This window comes from Thermobia domestica, chromosome 17 (assembly GCF_964235325.1).
Source record: "Thermobia domestica chromosome 17, izTheDome1.hap1.1, whole genome shotgun sequence".
In the NCBI taxonomy this organism is placed as follows: Eukaryota; Metazoa; Arthropoda; class Insecta; order Zygentoma; family Lepismatidae; genus Thermobia; species Thermobia domestica.
This window is the reverse complement of record NC_137470.1, coordinates 146960171-146979702: the sequence shown is the minus strand read 5'-3', so window position 1 is coordinate 146979702 and position 19532 is coordinate 146960171. Positions and strand designations below refer to the sequence as shown.

General features: G+C 37.5%; 1 protein-coding gene across 2 annotated transcripts in view; it reads right to left on the bottom strand.

The window, feature by feature from the left end:
* Positions 1–19532, bottom strand: part of LOC145674393 (nucleolar protein 58-like) — a 137227-nt gene that overhangs the window by 20935 nt on the left and 96760 nt on the right. The window contains exons 11-13 of one of the 2 annotated variants that reach the window (XM_081744385.1): positions 18142–18213; positions 13163–13240; positions 1881–1958 (exon numbers count right to left, since the gene is read on the bottom strand). In XM_081744385.1, the coding sequence (XP_081600511.1) occupies positions 1881–1958; positions 13163–13240; positions 18142–18213 (228 nt within the window). The remainder of the gene's footprint in view (positions 1–1880; positions 1959–13162; positions 13241–18141; positions 18214–19532) is intronic. The other variant, XM_081744387.1, reaches the window with a different exon arrangement.

Below are 19532 nucleotides of genomic sequence, written 5' to 3'. Positions count from 1 at the left end.
CTGAAAGTATTTGAATATACAATCCTCAGGTGAATATTCGGACCCAAGAGGAATGAGAATGAGGAATGGCGGAAACTTGATAACGAGGCACTACATAATTTATATCATTCACCAAACATTGTTAGGGTCATTATGTCTAAGAGCCTGAAGTGGGCAGGTCATGTAGACCGAATGGAAGAAAGCAGGAACGTTTTCACAATTTTAACTGTAAGCCCGATCTGAGAAAGACCATAAGGAAGACCTAGGCGCAGATGAGATGAATATTAAGATGCATCTCGCACAAATAGGAATACAAAGTAGAAACTGGACACAACTGGCTAAGGACAGAAGTCAATGGAGATCTTTTGTGAATTCAGCATTGAACCACTGGATTCTATAGCCACAGACTTAGTTGGCTTCTTGTTTCAGAGAATATGATTCTATCATTTTCTTGTAAATGGAAAATGGACATGAAATATGGAGAGCTACTCACAAAATACGAACACATTAAAAGGGGTGACTGAGGTGGGGAATTCCAAGACTAAAGAGTGTTCAAACTCTCGTCAGAAGTTTGAGGTCTTCTTCAGGTTTCAAATACCTTCCATTAATTGTGTTACCAAACTTAGAAACAAGACTTCAAGTAATCATTATTACATACACAACAATTCGAATTATCTACATTTTTACCGTAAGTCTACCCTGTAGATAAACATACAAACAGTTTCGATTCAGAATCAAAGCTTGTATTGATTAGATTCTGAAAAAAAAATATACTTCATAAACTAGACAATAAACAAATATTATTGTTTTAAGAAAAAAAAGAACACTTTACTACAAAGAAATTTTTAGATACAAGTACAATCGTTCCAAAGTATATTTTTAGTATAATCTCAAGAACAGTGCTGCTATAAAATTAAAATTGTAGTTCAGAATATACAGAGATATCCAACGTTATGGAAAACCTAAAAAAAATGCTCTCATCCACTTTTTTCTTTCTTTCTTAGAACATTTGTTTATCACTGTTCTCATTACAACTCAAAATAATAACATTATTCTGGAGAGAACATGCAAAAACTCTTCACAAATAAAAGAAAATACGTTACTCAACATAAAGAATGAATGAACCTAGACTTGCTGAATTTTCTACTTCCAAAGAATTGTCTAGAATTCAATACTGCTCGAGTAAGTTCACTGCAACTCCTCAGCTTAAGACAGCAAAAGAGAAGCTAAGTGAATATAGTGACTTTTTACTGTTTTGTTAATCTTACAGAATACTTAAAAATATGTTTTCCACATAAGGTTCTTCTGAGATTTGTATAAAGAGTGGTTAAAATGAAACTTTTTTAAGTTTTACGTCCTACAGTTATGCCAGCTAGGCTAAAGGAGACGGTGATGATGAAAAATTAATGCGATGGTGGTATGAAGAAAGTAGGAGGAAACGGGAGAACCCAGAGAAAACCCACACATACGGTGTTTCTCTACCACAAAGTTCACTTGGCGCGAGCTGGGATCGAACCCGGGACCCCAAGCACGAGAGGTGAACGCTCTACCACTGAGCCACCGCGGCCCCACGGACTCAACATTGGGATAAGTGTATTGCTAGCCATGGACAACACTTTGAAGGAGATTAAATCAAATTCCATGTAAGTTGATTACTTTGTTTCTAATAGAATTATTCACCGTATTTTTTTGATCACACGTCGTAAGTTTAAAAAAAAAAAAAAATCAATCTCTTTTGGAGTAGTATCTGTAATCAATTGACGTAAGCTCCTCTAAAAGAAAAATATGAATTGGTGTTCTCAGCAGCAACGGATATGTGATGCAACTATTACAATTTTCTTCGCCGTAACTTTCTTTACAGCTTAAAACTATAACGAACAACGAAAGAAAATAGTTTCTACCTGTTACTTCCTCAGTCTGTTCCGGTTCCTCCACAATTTCTTGTTTTATTTTCTTCTTTTTCTTTTTCCACGTTTCTTCTGAAAAGAGAAACAGATTATGTCAAACTAGCCCCAAATTTATACTAAGTTACGACTGGAATAAGCCACCAACTCGTGTATAATTTTCGCTCATCATTTTATTTACAAAATCACTACCGAAATATACAAGGTAATAGAACTGAAGCTGGCCAAATAAGGAAGACAATAGACCAAATGGGAAAATTGAGATATCCTCATTCGTATCCAATTCTAGACTAAAACCAATTAGTATATGTGGGCATTTTGTTCAAGATACCAACCATAACAATTCAGGTGGAACATTTGTTGTTCAAGATACTACACAAACGATAATCCTGTTACTCTCTATTGAAAGAGAACACGGTCATTTCCGTGTGCGTTATCAACCCAGTAAGAACACAGACGAGATTGTGTGGTAGCTATAACAACACGACTGCTAAGGGTTTTATTTAAGGCAACACTAATTGATGAACAACATTACGAACTCCAAAAGGGTTCATGAAGTTAGAGAAATGTTACCTTAAAATACAACGTCGAAGGAAGGGGAGCAATTTGCAGTATTATGACCTATTTCATTTGAAGCACTACATATACAAACCTGAAATTAAATAGATATTTGCACGAATTCAACCTAGTGGAAATAGGGATTGATTCTTTCCTCTCTCTTTGGATGAACACACATGGAGGTATGGGCTCTTCAATACAAGTACGCGTATATATTAGATATAACAATAAAAGAAATACCCATGCACTGCAATATGTAATCTCTGTGAGTGATGGAGGTTCGAGTTTAGAGCCCTTTCAGCACCAAGGCTATGAGATATGGACCTAAAGAATAATATGGGACCCAAACCACAACTCAGGTTTGTTAACAATGATCAAAAGATATAGGATCCGGATATCCCGAATCCGTATAATTCTCCTTGTTTGCAACAACAGTCCGGATTTATGAATGACAGGTGCCCAAAGAGGCAGACGAAGGTTGAAGTTCTACGGACAACTAGTGAGAATGGCCCATAACAGATCCACCAAGATGATCTTGAAATACATTACAAGATTAAAGGCAACTACGAAGTGAAGATGGATATACGACTGGAATCACAGAAGGGAGAATTTATAACAGAAGAGAACTCAGGAATCAAATCGACAATTTCAAACATTTTCAGGAAAAAAAAAAAAAGATAGAAGAAGAAATTTATTGTAATTGATATACAAGTACGTACCTTGGCTACTTCTCGATATAGTCACAATGAATCTCCAGACATTTCTGGTAGCGTGGCACAAGCTTCCGTACAGCCTCTGTGTAAAAAACTGCCACTGACGTATTGTGCACTTCACTGTCATTGAAACGCTTCGATGCAAGCCACATTTTCATGAAGGGAAGAAATCGCTGGAGGCAAGGTCAGGGGTGTAACGGGGGATGATTGAATAGTTCCCATTGAAATCTTTGAATTGGGTCAACAATACCAGCAGTCGTGTGTGGACGAGCGTTGTCATAGATCACAAAAATTCCAAAGCGTATAATTCCTCTCCGCCGATTTTGGATGGCACGTCGCAGATTATTCAGTGCTTGGCAACACACACTTGCTGTAACTGTTCGTTCTGGTTCCAAAAATTACACAAGAATCACTCTCGTTTGGTCCCAAAACACGGTTGCCATGATTTTGTGAACTCATGGTGCTCCCATTGCATTGACAGCTGCTTCGACTCCCCAGTGGCGTACAATATCCATGTTCCATCCTCCGCCACTGTGTGAGAAAAGAGATAATCCCCCACCTTTTTCCCAGTGTGAAAAAAGTCACGTGCAGCTGTCATATTTTGCTTTTTGTGAGCGTCTGTCACCATTTTTGGCACCCACCTCGCACACAGTTTCTAAATTAAATAAAATGAAATCTTTTAAGTTTTACGTCCCACGGTTACGCCGGCTAGGCTAAAGGAGACGGTGATAATGAGAAATGAATGAAATGGTGGAATGAATAAAGAGGGACGAAACGGGAAAGCCATGAGAAAACCCACGCACACGGTGTTTGTTCACCACGAAGTACACTTGGTGCGAGCTGGAATCGGACCAGGGATCCCCATGCATCTGAGATAAATGCTCTACCACTAATCCACCGCGGTCCGCACATAGTTTGTCATAATTCGATGCACTGTTTCGTAGATTCTTCTGAAAACTCTTCGGTGAATTCAGTTATTGTGAACCGGATTAGATAGCACTTTCTCGTTAACGTGTTCCACAAGATCGTCCATCAGAACACTAGGGCCTTCAGCTACGCTCATCGCCATGAACATTTGAACGTCTTTTCCGAAATTCTCTGCACCATTGCCTGATCTTCCCTTCACTCATTACTTTCGGTCCATAAATAACACAATTCTCGATGGATGTCGGCTGTATCCTGTCCTTTGGCGCTCACGTTACATTTGGCGCGATTTTGTACTATGGTAGCCATTTCACCTCACTGCTTCTCGCACGTATTCAACTTCACACAACCGATTCTATCTCTGTTGCAAGCACAGAATACTAGGACATGCTTCTGTGGATGCTCAACTTCAATAGTGTTGCCAACTCCGTGTAAATAATTGTCTTTTTTTTTTTTTTTTTTAAGATGTGCCTCGTAGTAATCAGAATTATTACTCAATTGGATGAAGCTTAGCATCAGTTTTCATCACCGAAGCTATATAAGAAGTGGACTTACAGTCTGAGGCGGAATCCGACCAACCATAATGGGTTCAAATATCACGGCTCCCCTACCGTGAATGGAACATGAGATCCCGTGCAAGATCTCTAGCAGCTAGACCACCGGGTAGAGCCACTATTAGTCAACTTTAAAACCGAATTTTACACAAAGAGACAGTGGTTTTGCAGGCATCATCGAGAAATCAGAACGCACAACAATTAAAACGGGCTTACCAACAGTAACTTCGTCCATTTACTACCACACCCCTTAGCAACAATGGACCAAAAAATATACAGAAAGTAAAACCTGCTCAAACTAGCAGTCATTCGTGGAATTCATACATGGCTCGGATAGTATTTTGTTCTGCAAAGTCTATGAATCAGCTACTATTCCAGCGTCGTGACAGTTGCTAACCTATACATATTCGGGTTAATTACTCCGGAACGATTCACCAGTTAGAGATTCACGTAGACGTAACGTGATTTTTTATATCCTACAAAAAATAGTGCTCAACTTGTTTAATTTGATCCGAAGTTACAGGGGAAAATACATGGATGTACACTTTTGTTAGTACCTACAAATAAGAAGACAGAATTAAGAAAAAAAAAACTACTATACATACATTTTTAATATTGAGTTGGTGTGACTGAAATATCCGTATTACATCTAATGGGAAACACCACCTGTAACTTAACCAAGAATAATACGAGGTCACGTGTACAACAGCCTGAGACGTCCAGTCAGGGGATAGTATGTTGTTGAGCAGGATAGGGTGAAGGTGCACTAGAGAAAACATACAACTGTGACTGCTTATCCGTGAAAAACATCAACAGCACATTCGGACCAGGAGTGTTGAATAAGCCGCGTGACACCGATGATTTAACAAATTTCATGCCACTGATATAACCTTGAAACGTGAGCCCCGCGGTCACTGACCAACAGCCTCTTGTACTGAGTTCCTCAGGAACACTATGGAAGTGGATCCTTGGAAAAGGGCTCCTACAATTCCTGACGAGTTAGACATAACACCATACCAGTGTCATTTGGCAGTTCCTCACCATCGTTAAGGTAAAAAAGTTTGATTCATGGATACAACAGAAGCTGATACCTGCGAACAAGGATCGCCATCTGGATGTGTGAAGTACACTGAGCACATGGAATTTCCTGCATCAAATAGCCATTCTTAATGCAAAATCGATTGTGTTTACTTTCACTTTTCCATTCTACTTATTCTTCCATAATAATTTACTTGTATTTATAATTTGTCTTCTTTATAATACTCTTCGCAATATTATCATCATTACGTAGCCACACACACACAAATAAAAGTTCCCTGTACCGGACCCCACGGTATGGATTCGATGTGTTTTGTCACCGTATTTTGGCACACAGAATCCAAATTTCGAAACGTAAGGACGAGTAACCGTATCAATTTTGTTTTATGGTCCAAAAATGTGTATCCTCCCTATCCAAAAACGCTTCAATTTTTCGCCCATAAAAAGGAATTGACTCAAGTCAATCGTCCTGGGGTTTTGAAATTTGGATTCTGTGTAAAAAAATACATCGAATCAATTCCCTGGGGTGCATTGCACATAGCTTTTATTTTATTTATTTATTTATTTGTATGGATGTCTTACGTGTATTCTCCCTATGCAAAATCGCTAGTTTTTCGCCCATAAAAAGTGACATTGTCGATTGTCTTGGGGTTTTGAAATTTACATTTTGAGTAACAAAATACATCGAATCCATACCCTGGGTCCACTACAAATAACTTGTATTTATTTATTTGTATGAATATCTTACGTGTATTCTCCCTATGCAAAATTGCTAAAGTTTTTCGCCCATAAAAAGTGACATTGTCGATTGTCTTGGGGTTTCGAAATTTACATTTTGAGTAACAAAATACATCGAATACATACCCTGGGTCCACTACAAATAACTTTTATTTATTTATTTGTATGGATATCTTACGTGTATTCTCCCTATGCAAAATCGCTAAAGTTTTCCGCTCATAAAAAGTGACATTGTCGATTGTCTCGGGGTTTCGAAATTTACATTCTGAGTAACAAAATACATTGAATCAATACCCTGAGGTCCACTACAAATAACTTTTATTTATTTTTTATTTTTATTTATTTATTTTTTTTATTTTGTGTGTGTGTGTGCGACTGTGTTATTATTATGTATCATTTTGTATATATGCAATGTTAATTTCATATTGTAATGCCTATTGTAAAAGGAACAACAGCTTTGTTATAGGTGACACAGATAAATAAATGAATACTACGTTAGAACAAAGGGAAAGAAACATGTCTGAAAGTAGAAGATTGAAAGATACCAGTGACAAATTAAAATAATCAATCTACACAAATGACAAAAAAATAAAATACCACAAACTAATAGAACACAACACAGAAGAAACTGAAGCGAAGGCCGTCGTAAGTTAAGCATATGTCATCTCCAAGGTGTTATATCCATCAACTTCCTACACAATTAACTACATAAAATACCTTCACCAACTGACGTATCACTATCAACACCATCGTTATAGAAATCAAACAGCAAAAACGTCTTTACATCTTCTTCTAACTCTTGATTTATTTGTTTCTGTTTTATCATCACCGTTTTCTTCTTCACTTCGGATTGCCCTGGAAAGATAACTCTACATTTCGTTCCAATTCATAAACGTAGATTTCAAAGCACTGAAGAATTTAGTATATTAAAACAAAGAAACTTTCCCAAAGAAAAAGAGGAGAGCAAGAATCAACACAGAAAATAAGGAAGGAAGCACAGAACAAAATAAAGAGAAGTTAAAAACGACATAAAATAAAATCAACAAAAATAAGTCCTAACGAAAAAAGAACAATATCCATGATAGACATTTTTGGCAATTCGGATCATTGTGTGACTGTACGTTAAACACTGACATTTTTCAGTACTTAGTTTCTCAAAGCTCAACAACACTAATACTGATTATTGCTATTTCTTTTTAGAATTTTATTTCAAGACTAGTATTTTTTTTTTAATTATTTTCTCCATAGTTACAGGGAGGAAATAAGACACCAGTTTCCCTATATTTTATATGCAAAATTATATTAAAGAAACAATAAATACAGTAAGATAATAATAATAATAATAATAATAATAATAATAATAATAATAATAATAATAATAATAATAATAATAATAATAATAATAATTTAGGATTTAGATTTCTGGGCTTCTGGCATCTATGGCCATATTAGCCCGTCACGTTTAAGGGATGACGTCCCTCGGCGAGCACACTATCCGCAGAAAAGGAAGGAAGGAAAAAGAAGCGGCCTGGGACCTATATGTTAGGTACCACCCCGGCATTTGCCTCGTATGAATGAGGAAAACCTTATTCAGGATAAGTGGCCTGAAAAAGCTTTTTACACTTTTTCGACCAAGTTTTCCCACCGGAAATCGAACTCAGGACCGCTCAATAATAATAATAATAATAATAATAATAATAATAATAATAATAGAAGAAGAAGAAGAAGAATAGAAAACTACAAACTACAAAAAAGTAATAAAATACGAAAATAAGGAGAGCGAGAGAGAAGACAAATAAGCAGAAAATAGAAAGAAATAAAGAAAAAATGAAACCAGTCCGGAGAACAAAGACGAATGGATGAGAGAAAGTAAACAGAAAATTGAAGACAGAAAACACAGACAAAATATGGAAAACTTAGAGCAAATACGAACGGTAACAAGTGAGTTTCTTTCGTTTGAAATTGTGAACTGCCGTATAGACTTCCAAACTATAAAAATTCGATACTGAAACTGGTCGTACTAGATCTACGACTTCCAGATGTAATACAGGAATACACCCAGAGATGGAACCTGTTGTTCGGAGGCTGAATCCATTACTACAAAAGTCTCCTTATCTCTCAGAATTACTAAGGAGTGTATCGGAAAGTAGTTAGCAACATTGCATATATCAAGAAAGTCAGAAGAAAAGGTAAAAAGTGAAGCAAACCCACATTTTTATTAATAGAGAACCTCTATGTATCTACATGACAAAGAAAAAACAACTTACATGTCCCGTCGTAAATATGAACGTAGTTTCTGTTTAATTCCAGCCATTAACCGTTGCACAGTCACGACGGTGCATTTTCTCGATGCTGCAGGCCAGCTTCTCTTGAAGCCCGCCATGTTGCGCAATGGTTTATCATTCTTTCGGAAGTTGCGTTTGACAATTGCCCAATATCTTTCGATTGGACGGAGTTGTAGGCAGTTTGGTGGATTCATGTGTTTCCCTACAAACTCGATGTTCTGTTCATTGAGCCACCGTACTGTCGTCTTAGCATAGTGTGCTGTTGCTAAGTCGGGCCAAAACAAGGGGGGATTGCATGCCTTTTATACAATGGCAGCAGTCTTTTTTGTAGACATTCCTTTCGGTACATTTCTGCGTTTATGGTGGATTCTGCATAAAAAATACCGGAGCGCAAACCACAGGAACAGATTGCCTGCCATACCAGTACTTTTTTCCCAAATTTTTCCACATCAACGTACCTCTGTGAAGCACATACATCTCCAGCATTGCGTGCAGTATAATATTGGGGTCCCGGAAGTGTTTTTGAGTCCTCTTTTACGTACGTTTCATCGTCCATCAACACACATCGCTCTGGTGACTTTACGATGTTGTCATACAGCTTGCGGGCTCTTGTTTGTGCCGTTTGTCTCTGCTTTGGTGTTTATTTCGCACGTTTTTGCTTCTTATAGGTCTTCAAATTATGTCTGGCCTTGATACGCTGAATCATTTCCATGAACGTTCTCACTTTGGTAGCCAAATCTCGCACAGACATTGATGGATTTTGGTGTATCAACCGCACAAATTCACGGTCGAGTCCAGGGTTTCTGGGACCCTTTTTTCGCCTGGATCTCGGCATGTCTTCAAAGCTGTAATGCTCACCGAATTTTTCAATGACCGATTTCACAGTTGTGTGATGAACCTAACACTTTTTTCCTATCTGATTGTATGTTATGCCTTTGACTGTGCACCAATTGTGCAGGATTTCCCATTTTACTTCCCGTTTCACACTCGACATTTCCCATTCAACTCGGAACACAGCAACAAGTACGCACCTATTCGTTTACAAGACTTCAACTGACCAGGTGCTTCCAGGTTTTGCCGTCTATGCAGCCTCGCAAGTGCACACCGACACCCCCAATGTTGCTAACTACTTTTCGATACACTCCTTACTAGATAAGAATCAACATTGAAGAGCCGACAACTGTACTAGTGTTTTGGTACTGCAGGTTTCAGTACGAGAGGAACTGGGATGAGATCTCTTTTTGGGATCCTGAATTTGTAGGGGAAGAAATGTCTGAATACAATTATGAGATAACGAGTTTTTCCAGAGCGATTTGTTAGTTCCTAAAGAATTACACTATCTTTATATAAGTAAGTTACATCAAAATCAAATTACAATATCAAGAATTTTGAAAGTAGCCTCTGTGGAAGTTTGGTGGCTACCTCTGTTGGAGGATTTACGAATTTTATAGCCAGACGTAAAATATACCAATCGTTATCAAATGCACCATCTAAGGTTCAATTCTTGGAATGGCCCAGAACTGGAGCCCCATGATAGCGCATACAATATCGATCATTTCTTCGTGTTTTGGTATGTTTCCTTCGTTTCGATCGACTGCTTCTAGAACTGGATAACACTTGGCTGGTAGAATCCGTTTCAAGAAACAGCAGATAAGCCAGATAGAGAATTTCAAGTTCCCCGATAATGGACGGCCTTCCCAGTTTTAAAAACTCGCAAAAATACTGCACACAGAGGAGTACTAAGCATATAAGGATTCTACCTGATAACCCAACTAGCAATGGAAAAGCGCAAAGAGGGGTACAAACAATGAAGCGAGTATTCAGGGTAAAGTGAACGAAACTATTATTTTTAGTTGATTGCGAGACATAAATTACATGATATTCTACACTAATACCAGCAGCAGGGAGTTACTTTTTTTTTTTTAATAGATTTAATTTTTTTGAAGTTCAAACCGAGGATTTGATTTAATTTAGAAATTCTGAAGCAACCTGGTAGATCAAAACTGAATGGTGAGAAGAATAAGAAGTTGAAATCTTGTAAGTTTAAAAATATTACGACGTGTTCCGCGGTTAAGGTAAAAGATGACATTCGAAGTTTATCAAAGGTTCAGTTCTAAAGCAGTATCGTGAAAATGCTTTTGCAATCCTAGTACGAGGTATACATAAAGTAGTGCATAACATGTGATATTTCCAGCAACCAGTAATTTGGAGGTAGGAGGAGGGCAAGAAAAATGTATATTTTATAATTCAAAGAGCTTTATGGCGTGATAATTTTGCTCGAAACAGAAAAGAGTGAAGAGACAGTTGAATGTGAATTAATGTAGAGAGTTTAGACGGAAGTTCAGGTGGGAAACAAAGTGTTCATAGAACATCCGTATGAACTGAGAAAATATCCTAAGGGATGGAATTATGAATAACAATCATCACAATCATCAAAACAAGGGAGGTTATGGCAGAAATGTTATATTAATTTTTACTAGTCAGTTGAAAAAAAAAAAGGAGAAACCGATACTTTTCTGCAGATACTAAAAACAGATGGTGCTGAAGACGATAGCTGCATAAAAAGTTTATGCTTATAAGCTGTTGTGGCTTTAAAATATATGAAAATGATTTTCAATCAGTTCCTTGTATTTTGGTTGTGATCTCTAGAAAGTTTTGTCAGAAATAACTCACATTAGTTAAATCAACAGATTTGTTACAGCATATAACAGAGAAATGAAGTAGATGGAACCTATTCTAGCTGTACTAAATTTATATCAATAAACTGCTTCTCACTATGTGTCCTCGTTTCAACACTGCGGTAATCAGTGTTGAAACCGAAAATAGTAATTTCCACAATTTCCAGTTTGAATAAAGGAACAAAAGGTCGAGATGAAACTTATTCTTGGGAAGTTGACAGTGGCGGACGTAGCCCAAGGCCGGGGAGCTAGACCGCAATTTTTTTACTGACAAAAACAATTTAAGCTATTATTTATATATTTTTGGAAGTTTATAGCAATCTCCCTACCATACTCTGGATTCTGGCTGCCCCCTCCGCAGTTTTTACTTTTTACATCCGCCTCTGGAAGTTGAATCGATATGAAGAAGCCATTTTCCGGTATCTCTGATATCTTTTGCTCTATGGAGATAAGGAGATGAATATTGAAATAGGAATTGGTAGTGCATTTCCGCCACTTCCTGTTCCAGTAAGAAAAAAAATGAAATCAATCAGTGTAACGTCCCACGATTATGACCATTTGGTAAAGGGAGACGATGATTAAGGCAAGTGAACGATTATGGAAGAATTAGTGAATGAAAATGTACGAGGAAATGGGGGTCCTGGAGAAAACACACAAACACGATGTTGTCTACCGGAAATTTACTTGGCAGGGAATCGAACCAGGGATCCCACACACCAGAGGTAAGCGCTCTACCACTGAGCTACAGTGCCCCCTTTATTTCAGTAAAGACATAAGGGTAGAGGTATAACCTATTCCTTGGACGCTAATTCGATTCCGAAACCCCGTTTCTCCTTATCTGTTATCGTTTTTGCTCTGATAATGATCAACGCTCAAACCAAAAGTGGCTGATTTTTGCTACTTCCGATTTGATTAGGATTAGGATTTACATTTTTGGGCTTTCAACATCTAAGGCCATTTAGCCCGTCAGGTTTCATGGATGACGACCCTCGGCGAGCACACTATCCGAGGAAAGGGAAGGAAGAAAGGATTGGGGAAGGAAGGAAGCGGCCTGGGACCTATAAGTTAGGTACCGCCCCGGCATTTGCTTGGTGTGAATGAGGAAAACCCAGGAAAACCTCATTCAAGGTGGCTGCCCTGAAAAAGCGTTTTACACTTTTTCGACCGAGTGCCCCCACCGGGAATCGAACCCGGGACCGCTCGCACCGAAGGCGAGAGCGTTATACTTCCGATTTGAATAGAGGGTAACGGAAAGAGAATAAAACTATTCTTGGGACGCTGAATCGATTCCAGAAGACTGCTTCTCGCTATTTCTCACTGTTTTTGCCCTGATACGTCCTGACAGACAGACGGACATGAGTGTTCTCTAAGAAATTAAATTAAATCTCTTGAGTTTTACGTCCCACGATTATGTCTTAATGAAACAGTGGAATGAAGATAGTGAGAGGAAATAGGAGAACTCCGAGAAAATCACACACACACCCCCACGGTATTTGTCACCTACAAAGCCCACTTGGCGCGAGCTAAAATCGAACCAGGGATCCGATGCACCAGAGGTGAACGCTCTACCACTGAGCCACCGCAGCCCCACAGCCCCAGCTGTTCTCTAAGCTTTATGTACAAGATAGTTTGAAAGTTCAAGAAAAGGTCTAACGCGAAAGAGAAAGCAGAAATAAAGAAAAGAATACACAAAACTAAAAGGAAACTTGGAACATGTTATAATAGTAAATGAAAGATCCACAGTTATTAATTTCTTACGGAGAACATGACAAAATAAATAAATCACAATACCTGGTGAACCCTCAGCAACTTCCTCCTCTTGTGCTTCTGACATGCGTTTCTTTTTATGCTTCTTCTGTGATGGTTCGCCTAAAAAAAATTACATTATATAATATTCGTACACACTCATGGTACACAAAGTAACAACATTGAAACAGAATGTAACAACCTCGTAAGACCTAAAGTCGCAGCTTAACTACATCATATCCTAAAATGGTTTACCAAATAGATTTAAACTCAAATTTGTAAAAATAGCATAAATTGTATTTTTTTAAATCAAATTTTGCAGAAAAAATTAAATTTATAGAAAAATAAAAACAAAAAAAAAAAAAACTATCTGTACTCTAAGTACGCGATATTGTATCATGTTTAATTTTTTTATTCATTTTTCTACTCACCATTAATTTTTCCTTCTCTACATAAAACAGGGATTAAAGTCAATACGCTTAGCAACTTGTAAGCGCGTTATACATTTTATTCATCTCTTAGGGACAAACCAAGGCTCAATAGACACAAACTAGGCCAACTATATGATTGTTGTACAATCCGTCGTCCTGTCAACGATCCTAATTGATGATTACCAAGCTCAAAAGCGTCTATTGCTTAACAAAACTAATTGACCTAAGAAAAGCGTGGGCAGAACTGCACCTTCGATACTGAGAGTTACATCGAAAGGGCCGTTCTGTTGTTCTGGCAGTTTTAGTGATTACGTACGTTAACTTTATGAACGCTTTTCTGGACATCAACTGTTTGCAGGATAAGAACAGAATCAGGTCCTGGGCTCTGACATTTATTTCGAGAAGACAGCTTCGTCCATCCGAGGGAATTTATGCTTGATTTTGTAAATTTCTGCGTATTCGTGAACTGTACCCAAGCCTGTGTTTTGTGTAATGTTAGTCTGGAAAGTTGTCTTACCATCATCCAAAAGATTTGCCATTGCACATTAAGATGGAATAAGAGGCACCAGATAGAAGTGAACTTCAGGTTCGACGCCATCTCAACTGGTCTGTCGCTATCCTTCCTCCGGCTCTCCGTAGTGCCTTCTGCAGAGACTATCGTCGCTAGGTTTTAGACCAGCGGAATGTCGCAAACACTGCCTTCATACTCCAGAGACCCGGAATTTGTTCTCGCCCATTGGATCTAACACGGGATGTACTTGAACCTGAACCCACAAAGTAGGGGTGGTGCATATATTTCCTGAAAGCTTGAGTCAAGGTAAGATCAAAACCAGTTACCAAAATTGGGGAGGTCTCAAGCATTCCGCCTGAGGGCAGCACGTTACTCATTTTTATTAACACCTTTAAGCTTGTTTTGAAGTCCGTTGCAACCTCGAAAAATCTGCAACAGTGGGAGAAATATAAAAACAGAAAGAACATGTCGTTCATCATTTCAAAAGTATAACGTATCAAAGTATCAAAATAAATTTTCCCAGGGTACCCCGCAGGGTCCCAGACGGGGTCCAACTCAAACTTTTTAATTGGAAAGGGGGGTTTAACTTGCATATCGTATGAAAGTTGGTGTTAAATAAAAAGATAAATCAAGTCGCGACTCTCTACTATAAGCCTGTGCAAAATAGCGGTGGGTCAAAATATCAATACAATCTTCATTGCAAAGTCTATGGCCACTCGTGTGAATCGGAAACGGTGGAATACGCGTAGAAACAAAATCACGGATATGTCATTATTTCAAAAGTGTAATAATTCAAAGTAAAAAAAAAAAAAATGTTTCATGGTCCCACGCAGGGTCCCAGACGGGGTCCAACTTAAAATGTTGAATTGGAAAGGTGTTCAAATTGAGTATCGTATTAAAGCTTATGTTAGGTGAAAGAAGAGAAAACAAGTCTCGACTCTTGATGAAAAAGTCTATTGCCACTCCTACTAATCTGAAGCGGTGAGACAGGTGCAAAAGCAAAACAAAACAAGACAAAAACTAGAAAGTATCAAAGGAAACGACTCGTGCCATTTTGTAATGCTTATCAACAGTCGAGACTTATACAATGTCCATTTCTGTATCATTTAACACGAGCTTTCACATGATGTTCTTATTTACCCTCCTTGACACTTGAAACTTTTGAGTTGGACTCCGTCTGGGATCCTGCAGTTGAAACTGGGATATTTCTTTTCTCCTTTGATACATTCTAGTTTCTGTTTTGTTTTTACACCTGTCTCGCCGTTTCAGATTAATAGGAGTGGCAATAGACTTTTTCATCAAGAGTCGAGACTTGTTTCCTCTTCTTTCACTTAACATAAGCTTTCATACGATACTCAATTTGAACCCCTTCCTATTTCAACATTTTGAGTTTGACCCCGTCTGGGACCCTGCGAGGGACCCTGGAACATTTTTTGTTTTTACTTTGAATCATTATACTTTTGAAATAATGACATATCCGCGTTTTTGTTTCTACACCTATTCCACCGTTTCAGATACATACGAGTGGCCATAGACTTTGCAATAAAGATTGTGTTGATATTTTGACCCATCGCTATTTTGCACAGACTTATAGTAGAGAGTCGCGACTTAACTTCTTTTATTTAACACCAACTTTCATACGGTATGCAAGTTGACCCCCCTTTCCATTTAAAAATTTTGAGTTGGACCCCGTCTGGGACCCTGGGACAATTTATTTTACTTTGATACGTCGTTGTCATATCTGTCTCACCGTTTCAGATTTTTCGGAGTTGCAGCGGACTTTAAAACGCTTAAATTTGTTAATAAAAATGAGTTACGTGCTGCCCTCAAACGGAATGCTTGAGGCCTCCCCAATTTTGGTAACCGGTCTTGATCTTACCTTGACCCAAGCTTTCAGGAAATATATACATCACCCTCACTTTGTGGGTTCAGGTTCAAGTACAATCCCGTGTAATACAGAATTCTCCTGTACAGACACCAATGGACAATCACCATATCTATCACCATAATTGACTGATCATTACAATATGGGGATTCCTCAACAGACGTCAATACTCTTTTCATGACTGTTACAAATGACATGATAGAACAAAATGGCCTATTTACGCTTGACATTTGAAGAGTACAAGTTTATTTTAAAGTGGTGTTTCAGATTTTAAAATGTCGTTAAGATTCAGCGTTAGTGGAGGCGTAAGTTTGAAATAGCCTACTTTCTCCTACGTTTGACAATTAGACGGATTTATGATCAGTTGGAAACGCAAGATACAACATTGTTCACACTGAAATTCTGATATTGATTTTCCTAAATATCCAAGACTAAATTTTTCCTGACTCGCGACACTGTGAACACTATTATTTATTTATGGTTGCGTTTAGATTTGATTTGATTTGAGCTTAGCGTCCCTTTCAGCAGCGAGGCTATTTTTAAGACCTGGACCTACAGCTTAAAGTGGGATCCGAACCACATGAGTTCCCGTCGGGAATCGAACCCAAGTCTCTTACACCAAAGGCGGGAATGCTAACCCCCTTAGACACGAGTGAGTCTGGTTAGGATTAAAAATACAAGAAATCGTTCTTGAACGGATTGTTTATTAAACGGAAACTTGGGTTAAACGGAAATATTTCACGGTCCCATGAATTTACTTGCGAAAATCGTGTTAAATTCCCTTCATTAAACGGAAACTGGATTACACGAACAACGGAAATCAAAATACGTCTCTTAACGGAAAATTTCAAGTTTCGGAATGCAGCATTTAGAAAGTTTTAGGAATCCTACGGGAGGTTAGGTAAATTTTTAGCAAAACGGACAGTGATGGGCAAACCGAAGCAGATACGACGAATATACATTCTTTAATTGAGAATTATATAGGAAGTCTGAAAGGAGAAGAGGAGGTGGGGGAAGAAGAGAAATAAGGCACTGAGTTTGAAGGAGAATGTAGACTGAAAACTTATCAAGATTCTGTCAAAAATTTAAAGGAACTGTAACATTTACCATACTTTGAAATTACACTAGGATGCTTACTGTGGTTTCTCAGGCTAAAGTCTTTGTGGAAAGTTGAGCAAACAAGGAGCAATGTGTACACAAAACCCTCCTTGACTATTGGAAAAATTAACGTGTGTACAGTATTTTTTCTCTTCATTGTAAGTTCTGCGTGTATTAATTCGTAGTACAAGTAAATAGTGTAAATTGACTAAACGTACAGCATCTCATTTTATCTCAATATGTCTATTATTTGCATGCTCTATTGTTTTGCATAGGTCTACCTTCGTTAACCGGAAACTTATCTTTAACGCAAATTTTTGCAAGTCTCGTTCAATGCCGCTAAAGACAGGTTTTACTGTAATAATAATCGGCCTCCAACATTCCCATGACCGTCAAACGCTCTCCTTTTTATCTTACTTAAAAAAAAAAAAAAAAAAGGATAAGCTTACCTTCTTATTGCGAATACTTACTATGAGTCAAAGTTCCTGAATTTGGAATACAATAAAACATTAATACCAAACCAGGGTTCCTACTGATCTGAAGAAATCTATTTCCCTGATCTTCGGCAGGATATTCCCTGACTTTCATGACAGGTGTCGGATGATGTTGACACATAAATAAGGAATAAATAACGGCGAATATTTCTATATGAGTATGAGAACATTTATTCCATAGAGATAAATAGTAATCAATTGCTCATACGTACATTACACTTAACTCCCATAAATATGTGTTATAATGGCTGGCTAAGCTGAAATTTGTGTACAATTAATGTTAGAAAAAATCTATTTTATAAAATTTTCCTGACTTTCCCTTATTTCCAGTCTTTTTCCCTGAGCTTCCCTGACCAATAGGAACCCTGAGAACAATAATTATACACTGACGTAATATCTCGGTATTCTGAATATACTCAAACAAGTAACAAAAGTAAAGTTTAGCAGTAACACACAACAAAATTTTCAAACGTTAAATTATGTATATATTTTTGTTGTTTCTTTTTTATGGACTCCATTTTTATTTGTATCAGGATAACGTCATTTACAGTTGAAAACTATAATGAACAAAAAAAGAAAAGAAAAGAAAATAAACTAGTTCTTACCTGTTACATCTTCAGGTTCTTCGGGCTCTTCCTTAATTTCTTGCTTTATCTTCTTCTTTCCCTTTTTCCATTCTGAAAAAAAGCAAAACGGATTATCAAAACTACTTCCAAATTGAATTTCACAAAGTTTTCGAGAAATGCTATTCATTTTCACAGTACGTTATGCATCAGGTAAGCTTTGGTATGCTACTTAACGCGAGATGCGAGAAATATACACGAGAATATATCAGACTATCCTGGATGAACTGCGTACGTAGGACAACCTGGAAGGTCAAATGAGAAATATCCTAATCATTTCACAGAAACTCAACTCAAGACGAAAACTGATCGGTACTCTCAAGAGAATCGTGGTACAAGATTTATTGCTGAATGGCAATTCATTTTTTTTCTAACAGAAATATGGAGACTTTTCACATGATGATACATCTTGCAAAAATAAGACGAGACTGGTAAATCTAGCGGCAAAACTGGCAAGATTTTAGGTGCTAAGAAAGGTTGCACTCGACGCACAACATTAAGAACTGCCCCAGAAGTTCAGAAAATGGTCTTGCAAGTTACAAACTCATACAGATCTGCAAGTCACTAATATATAATCCATTATATAACAGAGAGCCCTATATGAGTCCGACATCACATGAACATTACTTTGTGAATCACGATAATTTCTCGTCACAACGACTCATTTCACTGTGCACTGTAAACAAGCAACAATTTTTGGTAACTTTAATCAAGAAGGCAGGGGTGCCAAATTCCACTATTATCACATATTTCTCTCGAACGCTTGACGTAAAGGCACGAAATTTGATAGATACTTCCACCAATTCAATACGACGCAGTACGGAATGCTTTCAATTAACTGATTGAAGCTATAGGGTGCCCTAATAAGAAACGTAAACATATGTTTGTATCTCCGAGTTTTGTTGGTTTACTAAATCATTTCCATCAGTTTTAATTCAATGCAGGAAACCGATTTGCTTTACATCTGTTTAAGTGGCTTATTCTACATAACCAATATGCTTACTGATTCGTAGTCTTTTCGCCCGTTATATAAAGGAATTTGCAGTGAAAAATTACCTTCAATAGGTGGAATTAAATTAACTATTTTAAAGGTCCTTTGAGAAATCCTAACCATATATAAAACTACATGAGCTGACATAAATTATTGAGCACTTCCTGTAGGGCTACAATGATTAGATTTGGCATGATTGTAGCTTTCCGGAACTAACTCACAAGGAAATTGCCAAAAGTGAATATTTTTAATTTTTAGGGGGTCTAAAGAGGGGATGAAAAACTTCCCCATGTTATTTAAATGGGCCTTTTTTTCTGGACCTATAATTTCATATTTTGGGTATTTAGGATTGAAATAAAAACTTGAAATTCGGTATGCTTGT